At 43.8% G+C, this 12,884-nt stretch overlaps 1 protein-coding gene across 1 annotated transcript; it reads left to right on the top strand.

Annotated features, from left to right (window-relative positions):
* The first annotated feature begins 255 nt into the window (after positions 1 to 255).
* LOC120042058 (axin interactor, dorsalization-associated protein-like) lies at positions 256 to 10,231 on the top strand. Its single transcript, XM_038986952.1, has 7 exons — positions 256 to 481; positions 7,684 to 7,747; positions 7,991 to 8,094; positions 9,113 to 9,235; positions 9,439 to 9,561; positions 9,717 to 9,834; positions 10,048 to 10,231. The coding sequence occupies exons 1-7, from the start codon at positions 256 to 258 to the stop codon at positions 10,142 to 10,144; spliced, it is 855 nt and encodes a 284-aa protein (XP_038842880.1). The 3' UTR covers positions 10,145 to 10,231.
* Positions 10,232 to 12,884: the final 2,653 nt, after the last annotated feature.

Genomic DNA, 12,884 nt, shown 5'->3' with positions numbered 1-12,884 from the left:
GAGCCGTGCTCTCACAGCGCTCGGGTAAGCCACCGAAGCTCCGCCCCTGTGCTTTTTTTCTCGAAGAAGCTCGGGCCGCCGGAGCAAAACTATGATGTGGGGGACAGGGAGCTGTTGGCTGTGGTTAAAGCCCTGAAGGTGTGGAGACACTGGCTCGAGGGGGCTAAGCACCCTTTCCTCATCTGGACTGACCACCGTAACCTGGAGTATATCCGAGCAGCTAGGAGACTGAATCCTCGTCAGGCAAGGTGGGCCATGTTTTTCACCAGATTCAGATTCACGATCTCGTATAGACCAGGTTCCCTTAACACTAAGGCTGACGCGCTGTCCCGTCTCTACGGCACTGAGGATCGGACCATCAATCCTATTCCCATCATTCCGGCTGCTAGGCTGGTGGCACCAGTAGTATGGGTGGTGGACGCGGACAACGAGCGGGCACTAAGGGGGGAACTGCGCCTCCACAGTGCCCGGAGGGTCGTAGGTATGTGCCGCTTGCTGTCCGTGATCAATTGATTCGGTGGGCTCATAGTCTACCCTCGTCGGGCCACCCGGGGATTTTGAGGACAGTGCGGGGTCTTAGGGGGAAGTACTGGTGGCCCACCTTAGTTAAGGACGTGCGAGTCTATGTTTCCTCCTGTTCGGTGTGCGCCCAGAGCAAGGCTCCTAGGCACTTGCCTAGAGGGAAGTTACTACCCCTCCCCGTTCCACAACGGCCGTGGTCTCATCTATCGTTGGATTTCCTCACTGATCTTCCCCCGTCTCAGGGAAACACGGCGATCCTGGTCGTTGTGGATCGGTTCTCTAAGTCCTGCCATCTTATCCCGTTGCCCGGTCTCCCTACGGCCCTACCGACTGCGGAAGCTCTGAGCACCCACGTCTTCCGGCACTACGGGGTGCCCGAGGACATCGTTTCTGATCGGGGTCCCCAGTTCACATCCCGAGTGTGGAAGGCGTTTATGGAACGTCTGGGGGTCTCGGTCAGCCTGACCTCAGGGTATCACCCGGAGAGTAATGGGCAGGTGGAGAGAGTGAACCAGGAGGTGGGTAGGTTTCTGCGGTCGTTTTGCCAGGACCGGCCAGGGGAGTGGGCGAGATACGTCCCCTGGGCTGAAATGGCCCAGAACTCACTCCGCCACTCCTCCACCAACATGTCACCGTTTCAGTGCGTGTTGGGCTACCAGCCGGTCCTGGCACCGTGGCATCAGAGCTAGACCGAGGCTCCAGGGGTGGAGGAGTGGGTGCAGCGCTCTAAGGAGACCTGGAGGGCCGTCCAGGAATCACTAAGACAGGCGAGTGGACGGCAGAAGAGGAGCGCTGACCGTCACCGCAGTGAGGCCCCCGTGTTCGCACCGGGGGACAGGGTCTGGCTCTCGACCCGAAACCTGCCCCTCCGCCTGCCCTGCCGGAAGCTGGGTCCGCAGTGTGTGGGGCCATTCAAAGTCCTGAGGAGGATAAACGAGGTGTGTTATCGATTACTACTTCCTTCGTATTATCGTATTAACCCCTCGTTTCATGTGTCTCTCCTCAGGCCGGTGGTAGCTGGTCCCCTGCAGGACGGTGAGGTTCCGGAGGTCCCTCCGCCCCCTCTGGACATCGAGGGGTCCCCGGCGTACACGATACGGGCCATTCTGGACTCAAGATGCCGGGTGAGGGGCCTGCAGTACCTCGTGGACTGGGAGGGGTACGGGCCGGAGGAGAGGTGCTGGGTCCCGGTGGGGGACATATTGGATCCATCTATGCTGAGGGAATTCCATCGCCTCCATTCGGATCGCCCAGCGCCTCGCCCTCCGGGTCGTCCCCGAGGCCGGTGTCGGCGGGGGGGGGGGTACTGTCACGAATATCACCGAAGGTGGCTCCTCTTCCCGTTTCGGGTGGCGCTCGGCGGTCGTCGTCGCCGGTCTACTAGCTGCTACCGATCCCTTTTTGTTTTGTTGGGTCTAATTGGTTTCACCTGTTCCTTGTTTGGGGTTATTTAAGTTCAGTTAGCCCGCCTGTGTTCGTGCGGGATTGTTTTGCTGTATTTGGTATAGGAGTGTTTCTGTTTTTTGGATTGTCCGCTGTACAGCGTATGTGCCTGTGTAGTACATTATTTTGGAGTGTTTTACGCCTGTGTTCGGCGTCACCCTCTTTGTGCACGGTTATTGTAAGGAATAAAGTGTTTTTTTCCGAATCCTCTGCTCTCTGCACCTGACTCCACACCCATCACTCTACGCATCGTTACATTACCAACATTATTCTAGGGAAGTGAGGCACTGAGCCTACCAAAGATTTTGTGCCTGAGCCTCATTTACATTCTCTGTTTTACCATTTTGTTGAATTTCACTTTGTTGTCACTAGCAATAGATTGTATAGCTGTGTCACAGTCCCCTTTAAAACTAAATCCATTTTACAATGGCTGTACTTGAACTCAACATGATTGAGTTGCATAGAAAAGTAGCAGATTCAACATCCTTTTGACTATCTGGAGATATGCCAATACAATCAGTGATTGTTTACAGTTTGGTGATTTACAAAAACAAAAGTGTTTGGGGTTTCTTGTGCTGTGTGACACATTCTTCACCATATTTACCTTTCACTGCATTTCTCCTCCCCCCTCTGTGTTTGGTGTTTTTGTATCAGTTAGTTTAGTCTGACTGTTGCACCGACTTAAATTTGTGCTGTCATCCTCATCTCCTATTTCATTACATATGGGTGACGGCCCAACGGATTGGTCAACTCAACCTATTCCTCAATCTGATTAACAAAACTGAGGCTAAACTGAGGCTGAGGCGGATTAACAAAACCTCCATTCTTGTCCCACATATTCCTAAGATTTTTGACACTATGTTTAGTGACAATTGGTTTTCCAATTGGCCATTGCAAGGTTTTGTCAACTTCCTCACAAAATTGGAAATCACATTTTTCATTATGCTGCATAATGGAATGTATTGCCATTGAAATATGATGACAATCCCAAAATGCATTTTTGCCCCCCCCCCCCCTACACACGACATTTGAGTCGTAACTTTCTGATCGTTCACAACATCCATGCCACCCCCATACAATTTATGCTTCAGATTTGGTGGTTCAAGAGCCTTATTTTAATTTACCATCTGTTGTGTCAAATTATTCTTATCTATGCATTTATCAGTACGGTCAACTCCACAGTTAACGCTTATCACCCCAGACAACAGTGTCACTATCAGTACAGTCAACTCCTACTTTAGCACTAGGTCCACCCTTTACCAGTTCTTCTACCAACACCAGATCTCTGCAACAAACTCCCTTCCCTAATTTATTATATTTTATTCCAGTATATTGTTGTTAAATCATTATTATATAGGTTAGATCTATGGATAGTATAGCCTATAATTGCTTGTGAAACAGGTAGGCCTACCTCTTATTTCTTAAATAGGCTCGAACACAAAGCCCTCTTGTTATAAAGTCAAATTAAAATGAAGACCCTAGTGAGTAATCCCAACCCCACTTTATTTCAGCATCCATAATAGTTGTTTCTATTTAAGCCAATATGTAATTTATAGGCCTATAGTGCAGGGCTAGGCAACCATGGGCCTGGAGTGCCGCAGACCCTTCATGTTTTTGATTTACCAACCTGGAACAGCGGGTGTGTCGAATTTAGGCAATCACTGAACTGATCAATTAGCTCAGTTGGTCAGGTGCCTAGTTGGAACAAAATCCTGTAGTACCTGCTGCGCTCCAGGAACAGAGTTGCCTATCCCAGCTATAGAGCCCCAAAGTGGCGGTGTCATAATACCCGAACAAGGAAATGGTTCTAATCGTTTTTCCACCATTTATTTTTCCCCTTAAGGAATTTTAGAAACACTTAAGGGCTGTGTTTTGTATAGGCTTACCCTGGCATGACGTTTTGATAACCATTTAAATCACTCTTGGACAAGGTGACTTTCAAAAATATATTCGGGTCTATTTACTCTCAGATTCGAAAATGCTAATTAGCATCAAAGTAGACACGCAAGACTACAAATCCCTGCAAGCTCCTGCACGTCATCTCTAGCTGACCTTTGCAAACAGGTATATTGTGTCAATTTAAAACTTGCACAAAACAGTTCACAGAATTGTCAATTTAAAGAAATGTATTCATTACTACATTTTGCTAACATTAGATATAGTTAATCAAGAGATTCTTTCCTTTGTCTCGATTCGGCAGTCTCATCCAGATCATTCATGGCATTTTTAGGTCTTTATGATAGCCACATTAGCAGCTAATTAGCATTTAATTTTTAGGGGTAAATACAAGCGAATATATTGATAAGTCAGCTTGTCCTGGACCTAGAGAGATTTACACGGTTAGCAAAACGTCACTCAAAAGTAAGCTTACACGAAACACAGACCTTATTTTAAGTGTTTCTATAATCCAGTAAGGGAAAAACGATTGGAACAATTTATTTTATGGGTATGACTCATATTGTGGTACTCTATAGTGTATTGTACTGGGGGCTATGGACTGGGTGGAGTAGAAAGTGTTGCCATAGACCTCAGTCCCCCATAAAATAACACCATATATAGATTCTACAGACCCTAGTGAGTAATCCCAACACCACTTTTACTTTGGCACCTAGAATAGTTTTCTCCCTATAAACCAATATGTATTTCATATACAGTGTATTGCATTGGAGGCATTTATTTGACCTTGGAACATGTGTTGACCCCCAAACTGAATGCAAATATTACTTAAATATGAAGAACTGTGAGTCATGGATGATCTGGAGTCAGAACTGAGGGCGCCTGGAGAAGAACAGGGCGAAAATGAGTCTTCAGATGACGATGAATCAATCAACAGAAAACGAATCAAGAAGCCAAACCTTCCCCTGGCGCCTCCTTTATTTAAAGGTCATTTATAAAATGGAGTGTGTAGAAGAATATGTGAACCCTTGAGTAAGCTAAACCAGCTAGTTAGCTAGTTCAAGCTGCTGTTTACTGACAAGTACTACATACACTATATATACACAAAAGTATGTTGACACCCCTTCAAATTAGTAGATTCGGCTATTTCAGCCACACCTGTTGATGACAAGTGTATAAAATCGAGTACACAGCCATGCAATCTCCATAGACAACCATTGGCAGTAGAATGGCCTTACTGAAGAGCTCAGTGACTTTCAACGTGGCACCACCATAGGATGCCACCTTTCCAACAAGTCAGTTTGTCAAGTTTCTGCCCTGCTAGAGCTGCCAACTGTAAGTGCTGTTATTGTGAAGTGGAAACATATTGGAGCAACAACGGCTCAGCTGCGAAGTGGTAGCCCACAAGCTCCCAGACAACTGCCGAGTGCTGAAGCGCATAGCTCGTAGAAAGCATCCTCAGTTGCAACCCTCACTACCGAGTTCCAAACAGCACAAGAACTGTTCGTCGGAAGCTTCATGAAATGGGTTTCCATGGCTGAGCAGCCACACACAAGCCTAAGATCCCCGAGCGCGGTTCCAAGCGTCGGCTGGAGTAGTGTAAAGCTCGCTGTCATTGAACTCTGGAGCAGTGGAAACGCATTCTCGGGAGTGATGAATCACGCTTTAACCATTTAGCAGTCCGACGAACGAATCTGGGTTTGGCGAATGCCAGGAGAACACTACCTGCCCGAATGCATAGTGTCAACTGTAAAGTGGAGGCGGAATAATGGTCTGGGGCTGTTTTTATGGTTTGGGGTAGGCCCCTTAGTTCCAGTGAAGAGATCTTAGCCTTACAGCATACAATGACGTTCTAGACGATTCTGTGCTTGCAACTTTGTGGCAACAGTTTTGGGGGAAGGCTCTTTCCTGTTTCAGCATGTCAATGCCCCTGTGCACAAAGTCCATACAGAAATGGTTTGTTGAGATCGATGTGGACGAACTTGACTGGCTAGCACAGAGCCCTGACCTCAACCCCATCGGGATGAATTGGACCGCCGACTGCCAGCCAGGCCTAATTGCCCAACATCAGTGCCCGACCTCACGAATGCTCTTGTGGCTGAATGGAAGCAAGTCCCCGCAGCAATGTTTCAACATCAAGTGGAAAGCCTTCCCAGAAAAATGGAGGCTGTTATGTCAGCAAAGGGGGGTACAACTCCTTATTAATGCCCATGATTTTGATGAGATGTTTGACCAGCAGGTGTCCACATACCTTTGGCCATGTAGTGTGTGTTAATGCCCGATTTATTGTTTTCATCTATACATGGGATGCTCTTATTTACCAGTAGCAATGTCTGTTGTTTCATTAGAGACACCCCGTGAGACTGGCTTTCACAAGACCACAAGGAACTGGACTCCTGATCCATCCCTGTAGTACAATTGATAACTATTGCTATAAATGCTAAAAATCCAATCTTACTGAAACTTATATCACTTTTTGGCCTATCCCTCTGTACTGGTATGTCTCTACTACTTTCACCACTCCTCCCCTTAACCCATCTTCCTCTCCTTTCTTCACTGCCTCAACATATGACAACATCTGCACTACCCTGGAAACCTCAACCTACCTCTCCTGCATGGGACAATTCTGATCCCCAGCTCCATGGGCACCCGCACAATTAACACATTCCACTACTTTCCCCAATACTCCACATTCCTTCGTCTCATGCCCTTCTGCACATCCCACTCAGGTAACATACACATAACACACACATTTATAATATTGTATATGGACATCTCTCAACTTTTTTTTCTCCCTAGCTCTCTCTCGCTCTTCCTCTGTGTCTGTAAATATCTCCCTCTCTGTGTCTGTCTGGTTGGTCTCTGGGGAGGAGGCTTTCAAGTTTGTACGTCTGGACGGCTCTATAAGAAAGAAGAGAAAGGTACCCCAGAATGACCCACCCGTCAGCCTGTTGAACAAGCAGCTTTCATCTGGAGGGAAGCTTGGACTTACGCAACTTTGTGGCAACTTATGCACTACCCTCTGGAGTGCCTTGCGGTCTGAGGACGAGCTGTTGCCTTACAAGGCAGTGATGCAACCAGTCAGGATGCTCTCGATGGTGCAGCTGTCAAAACTTTTCAGGATCTGAGGACCCATGCCAAATCTTTTCAGTCTCCTGAGGGGGGGTAGGTTTTGTCGTGCCCTCTTCGCGACTATCTTGGTGTGCTTGGACCATGTTAGTTTGTTGGTGATGTGGACACCAAGGAGCTTGAAGCTCTCAACCTGCACCACTACAGCCCCGTCGATGAGAATGGGGGTGTGTTCGGTCCTCCTTTTCCTGTAGTCCACATTCATCTCCTTTGTCTTGAGTATTCATCTAATTAAGTGTGTATGTGAACATGTTCCGGCTCGCCAGCCAATTATCATATTGATGAAAATCCAGTGTCTGTGTTATGACTAACGTATGATGTTACACTCATTCTGTTTTTTTATGATTTCTAATTCTTAACCTTCTATGATATGCATTTAACTCTGTAACACAACCGTGTCAGTGAATCACAGGAAGATTTTGTCAGAGTTGTCAGATGTTCCAAGGCTGTGACAATTGGCTCAAATCTATTCATGTCTTCAGCAAATTCTTGAACATTTCAATATTTTCCATCTTCTTTTGATCCTTTAGTGCACACAATCTCAGGAGGAGTTCAAGTTGGAAGATCTGAAGAAACTGGAAATCAGTATGTATACTAGGAAGAATATGATATCGTCAACATCTGAATGCTTTATTCATCATTAGTTGAATGTTTTGGCAATGTAATGTGTTAATTGTGCTTTTCTCTCAACAGTTATCAACAGTATTTTGACGTATAACAGAGATTTTGCTTTTGATGTGCAGCCAGTGCCCTTGAGGTAAATGAAGATCGATGAACCATCACAATGCAGGCCACTTATTGTCGTACCCAATGTAAATACAGAGTTTTTTGTTTAAGTACACAATAATCAGAACAAATCAGAGCAAATTATGGAGTAAAGCAAACGGTATTACTAAAAATTCAACAATGGCTTCCCCATCTGAATGACCTAATCTCCTAACATCATGCTGAGCCTGTAAATATTCAACAAGTAATCTAATGAATGAAATCTTACATTCAGGAGAATCCTTGCCCCAGGGGAGGAGGAGAACTTGGAGGTGGAAGAAGAGGAGGATGCTGCTACAGGAGCAGGCTCCCCAGAGTCCTTTCCCAACAGAGTACCAGGTAAGAACTCAACAAATACTGTGTTTTATTTGTAATCTATGGTGTATATAGAGCATTCATAATCATTGGTCTTTATTCTGAATCTGACTGTGTAATTTTGCCATGGTTATTTTTTTGGCTTTGTGGCCCTGTTTTGAGTGCCTTTGTGATTGCTGTCTCCTCTGTTCCCTGTCTCTCTGCATGGCTTCGTCACTCTGTCCTCACTGCCTGCTCCATTCACAGTTTTGCAAGGTATGGTTTGGTTGAGAAGTAAGGGGCTGGCATGGGTTTGAATGGGTCTGTCTTTTTATAGTTTTGTCGTAGCATGAATATGATTGCCTACTAATGGACAGTTTGTTATTATCAAAAACCCTATCCTACTACTACTAGATAGCTTTAGTTGTTGAATCTACTTTACAATGTATTTTTTTTATAAGCATTCACCAAAACGTGTATGTCATCTTAGCCTTATCTGTTAGTCAGTCTACAACTTCTTCTGCTGCCTATTATTATATAAGTAAAATACTGCTGACAGTAATGACTTGAACAAGGATCTGTAAGTATAGACACTGGTTACGTCCCAAATGACACCCGATTCCCTATGCAGTGCAATATGGGCCCTGGTCAAAAGTAGTGCACTATAGTAGTGAACTTGTCCCCCTTGCCCATTTTAAACATGTATTTTTATTTTTGTTTTGCTTGTAACTGCTTCGGGTAATGCAAGTTCTTGTGCTGTTAGGGGAATAACCTATGTTTAAATGTAACAATCTGCTGCTGTATTTTTTTGTTTTGTGTAGTTTCTTAATCATTGTACATAAACTGTATGTGTAAACATGTATACGCAGGGCCCAGCTGTAAAAGAGACCTTGGTCTCAGTCTGTGTTCCTTGTTGAAATCAAGGTATAATAATATAGGGAGTAGGGTTCCATTTGGGACGGTACCATTATCTTGATTTCAGCTGCATTAGTTCTGGGAACGTGGGAATGTTTTCTGCAATTATTGTATCTTTAGAAAGTTACAGCTTTCATGTCTCCAACAGGTACATTGTTGCCACGGTTACCCTCAGAGCCCAGGATGTCGCTGCTCACAATAAAGATTGACAAGATTGGGCTGAAAGATGCTGGGCAATGCATTGATCCCTACATGACAGTTAGTGTGAAAGGTACTAAATGTAGGCTACATTGTTTACATTGCTGAGATGAGTTGCTTACATTCACATCTGAAATGGTAAGGTCTGAAACAGTGTCTAGAAAAATGTTAAAATAATTATCTCTGTTGAGTTGACACTTGACAGTACATTTTTATAAATATAATTTATTCCTGCAGAACAGCCCAAGTGAATCTGAACGTTTTCTTTCCCAACAGATTTGAGTGGCATTGATTTGAACCCAGTGCAAGACACACCTGTGGCAACCCGAAAGGAGGACACATACATTCACTTCAGCGTAGACATTGAGATCCAGAGACATATCGAGAGACTACCAAAAGGTAGTCAAACGTTCTATTTCTACTGAATTAGTAGTGGGGCCTCTATTTAGCCGGTATCATGTAATATTAAGCTAATACAGTGTCAGTTTATGTTCAAATCCTTGCAGAGGGATTGGGCAGACAATCGTTAATCCTGAATTGTGTTCATGTTCCGGGGGCAGCTATTTTCTTTGAGTTCAAGCACTATAAACCCAAGAAGGGGTTTACCAGCACAAAATGTTTTGCCTTCATGGAAATGGATGAGATCAAACCTGGTCCCATTGTGATCGAGTTGTGAGTGACACATTTTGTGTTTTCCAGATTAACTTTCTTTAAATGTACTCACTATTTTATTTTAAGATGAAAATAAATTAAATTTGATAACTATTTATTTTGAGAATCTCAGATTTTAGCTATTTGGGGGGGGGGGGGGGGGGTGTTCTGGTTCAGTCTGCCGTTTGAATATACCGTTTGAATTAATCACTTATTTATGCTATCGGATGTCAGGTACAAGAAGCCTACTGACTTCAAGAGGAAGACGCTCCAGCTCCTGACCAAGAAGCCACTCTATCTCCACCTCCACCAGACGTTGCACAAAGATTAATAACCGAGGTCACAGAGTAGAGCACATCAAGAAAGCAGAAGCGCCACAGAATTCCACTGTAGTCATCAGACATCCAGCAAAGTTTGGTGTACCGCCTCCCTATCCGCCTCCACTCACATCAACAATACTAAACCCAGCAAGCCCAAATGCCACAACCTCAACTCTGTGATAGGACGGCCCTGGATGACATATATTAACTACAGCGGTGACAACACACTACTGTATAATGCTGCTTCGTAACCAAGTGGGAGGTGGGAATTTACCAGTTGTGAAGTCGTAAATACCAGTTGGATGCATTCACGTGATTTGAACTTGTTGAGAAAAGATCATTTGGCTAATGGCCAACAAGCTGCCTAAACCATAAACTAAAAGCTACAAAATGCAGTATTTGATCCCTCTGGTGCCAATTAGCGATCACTTTTTTTCTCCTCTCTGCATGACGCTCAATGGAAAAGAAGAGTTGAGTTAGCAATTGGTACTGTATGTCAAACAACCAGCCTCGTCTTTAGTCTTCCTCTGCCTTTCCCTTTGGGGATGAAAGAGGATCAACATGGTCATAGGTGCTCAAGCGGTCTATTGATGATGTCATATCCTGGTGCTGACACTGCCACAGTGAAAATATATAACTGCCCTGTTCATTTACTTACATCCTTATCACTGATCTGGCGTTATTTAATAGGTAAAATTAATATATTGGGATATTTGCTTTAATCTATCACATTATATGTGTGATTACTTCAAGGATGGGAGGAAGGATGCATTTTTTTAGCATTCAGAAAGGATTCTGAGATGCTATGATGTCATCCTGTTATAAAGGGAGTTGAAAAGGATGCTGCATGTAACTGAAGTTGACTTTTACCTTTGTTTTGAATGCTGTTCCCATCAAGGCCACAATGGCTAACCACTATTAAAACATTGTCTCCATTTTATTAATATTTTTTTTTGTAATGGCACTAACTGAATACACTTATGGTGCTTTCAAGACAACTGGGAACTCTGAAAAAAATTTGGTCAAATCATGACGTCAGTGATCATCGGGTTGGAATGTCAGAGCTCTAGAAAGGTGCCAGAGTTCCCGACTTGGAATTCCGAGTTGGATGACTTAAAAGATTTCTCCCAGTCAGAGCTTGTTTTTTTCAGAGTTCCCGGTTGTCTTGAACACACTGAAGTTGGAGATTTCTGAGTTCCCAGTTGTTTGAACACGGCATTAAGAGACACTAATCAGTGCATATTATTGTGTGTGCTGCACGACAGGGTTGACGATTGTCAATACAGTGTTGTGCTTTTGGTAACAGGTTGTGAAAAAATGAACATTTATCATTGGACTGACAATTTACACTGCTTTCATTTTTAATAAACAAAATGCTGTTTGAATAGTGGTCCTTCCTTCTTTACACTTAATAAAGGAGCGAAACCTAACATGTCAAATTTTCACTGGGCTTGTTTGACATTGCAGGTGACTGCTGACTGATATACAACGACTCATTATTCGTAGATCAGTTAGTCATAATGAATCACATATTTGATTCTCACTAACATAGCCACTGCCGCGTAAGACTAGTGAAGGCTTTGCAGGAGTGCCCATAGTAATTACCAGAATTACCCACTTAAATCAGGAATAAACAGATGGGTATTACTGTAGCAGTTATTGTTAGCATGTACAAAGAGAGCAAATTCAAGTGTTGGGTGTCGACAGAAAATCCACTTAGTCATCATGATTAACCTTCAGTAACTCCATTTATGGCGTCACATACTGTAGAAATGTACAATGTCAATTCAGACCTGGAACAATGTGAAAAACGTGATGACAAACCCTGTTCATTCTACCTGCACTGTTACTGTAGACTAGAGCAGGGTTTCGCAAACTCGGTCGTGCCCCCCCCCCCCCCCCCCTCCTGGTGCACATTTTGGTTTTTGCCCTCGCACAACACAGCTGATTCAAATAATCTAAACTTGATGAGTTGATTAATAGAATCAACTGTAGTGCTAGGGCAAAAGGACTGAGTTTGGGAAATCCTGGACTATAGCATAAGACTCATCAATCCCTTGTATGCCCTTACTTTTCCCTGTGTCATTCACTCAGCACCACTTTCAGTGTACAGTATGTTGGTGACAGGCAGAGCAGAGCCCCACTACACAGTCATTTGACAGCCTCGATAACAGTGTACATCATAACATTACAGATATGCCAATAATCACTCAAGTGTTTTGGTAGCGCTAAATATTGTCGGTGGGTACAAAGAAACGTTCTGGGACCTACAGAGAGTAAAACATTTCTAACCAAAGCATGCAATGATATACATTTAATGCAAATAGTCTTTAGTCACGTGCAATTTTTTGTTGTTATTTTCTTTTTATTGAAAATAAATAGATAAATGTGATGCATCCCTGATGTAACATAAGAACAAAAAAAGAAACAAATGTGAAGGTCATATGACAGGTGTTCAGTTAGTGGGTGATTACTGGCTTTTCACATGTAATACAACTACCCATACAAAACAAAATGCACTGTCAGACATTTCCTTTCAAACTAAAATGGATCACAAAAGTTGTCATATGCTTCATATGAACAATAGACAACTGCAGTACCTTTTACCAGTTTTATTAATAAAATATCCTAAGAACAGCAAATACATCTTTGACTTTCAACTTACACAACTTTCCTTTTCAGTTCATTCTGAAGAGAGTTTGGGGAAGAGTTAAGATAATATGGTACTTCTGAAATGATCGATCAAGCAAC

The sequence above is a fragment of the Salvelinus namaycush genome, unplaced genomic scaffold, assembly GCF_016432855.1.
Source record: "Salvelinus namaycush isolate Seneca unplaced genomic scaffold, SaNama_1.0 Scaffold609, whole genome shotgun sequence".
Lineage (NCBI taxonomy): Eukaryota > Metazoa > Chordata > Actinopteri > Salmoniformes > Salmonidae > Salvelinus > Salvelinus namaycush.
The sequence above is the reverse complement of the archived record's forward strand: the minus strand, read 5'-3'. Positions and strand labels throughout refer to the sequence as shown.

What these genes read in the sequence shown, in the direction of transcription:
- LOC120042058 (XM_038986952.1), top strand. Translation starts at nt 256, where the DNA reads ATGTTTTTCACCAGATTCAGATTCACGATCTCGTATAGACCAGGTTCC. An exon ending in GTGCAGCCAGTGCCCTTGAG is followed by an intron (nt 7,748 to 7,990) that starts GTAAATGAAGAT and finishes TCTTACATTCAG; the next exon opens with GAGAATCCTTGCCCCAGGGG. An exon ending in GGTCCCATTGTGATCGAGTT is followed by an intron (nt 9,835 to 10,047) that starts GTGAGTGACACA and finishes ATCGGATGTCAG; the next exon opens with GTACAAGAAGCCTACTGACT.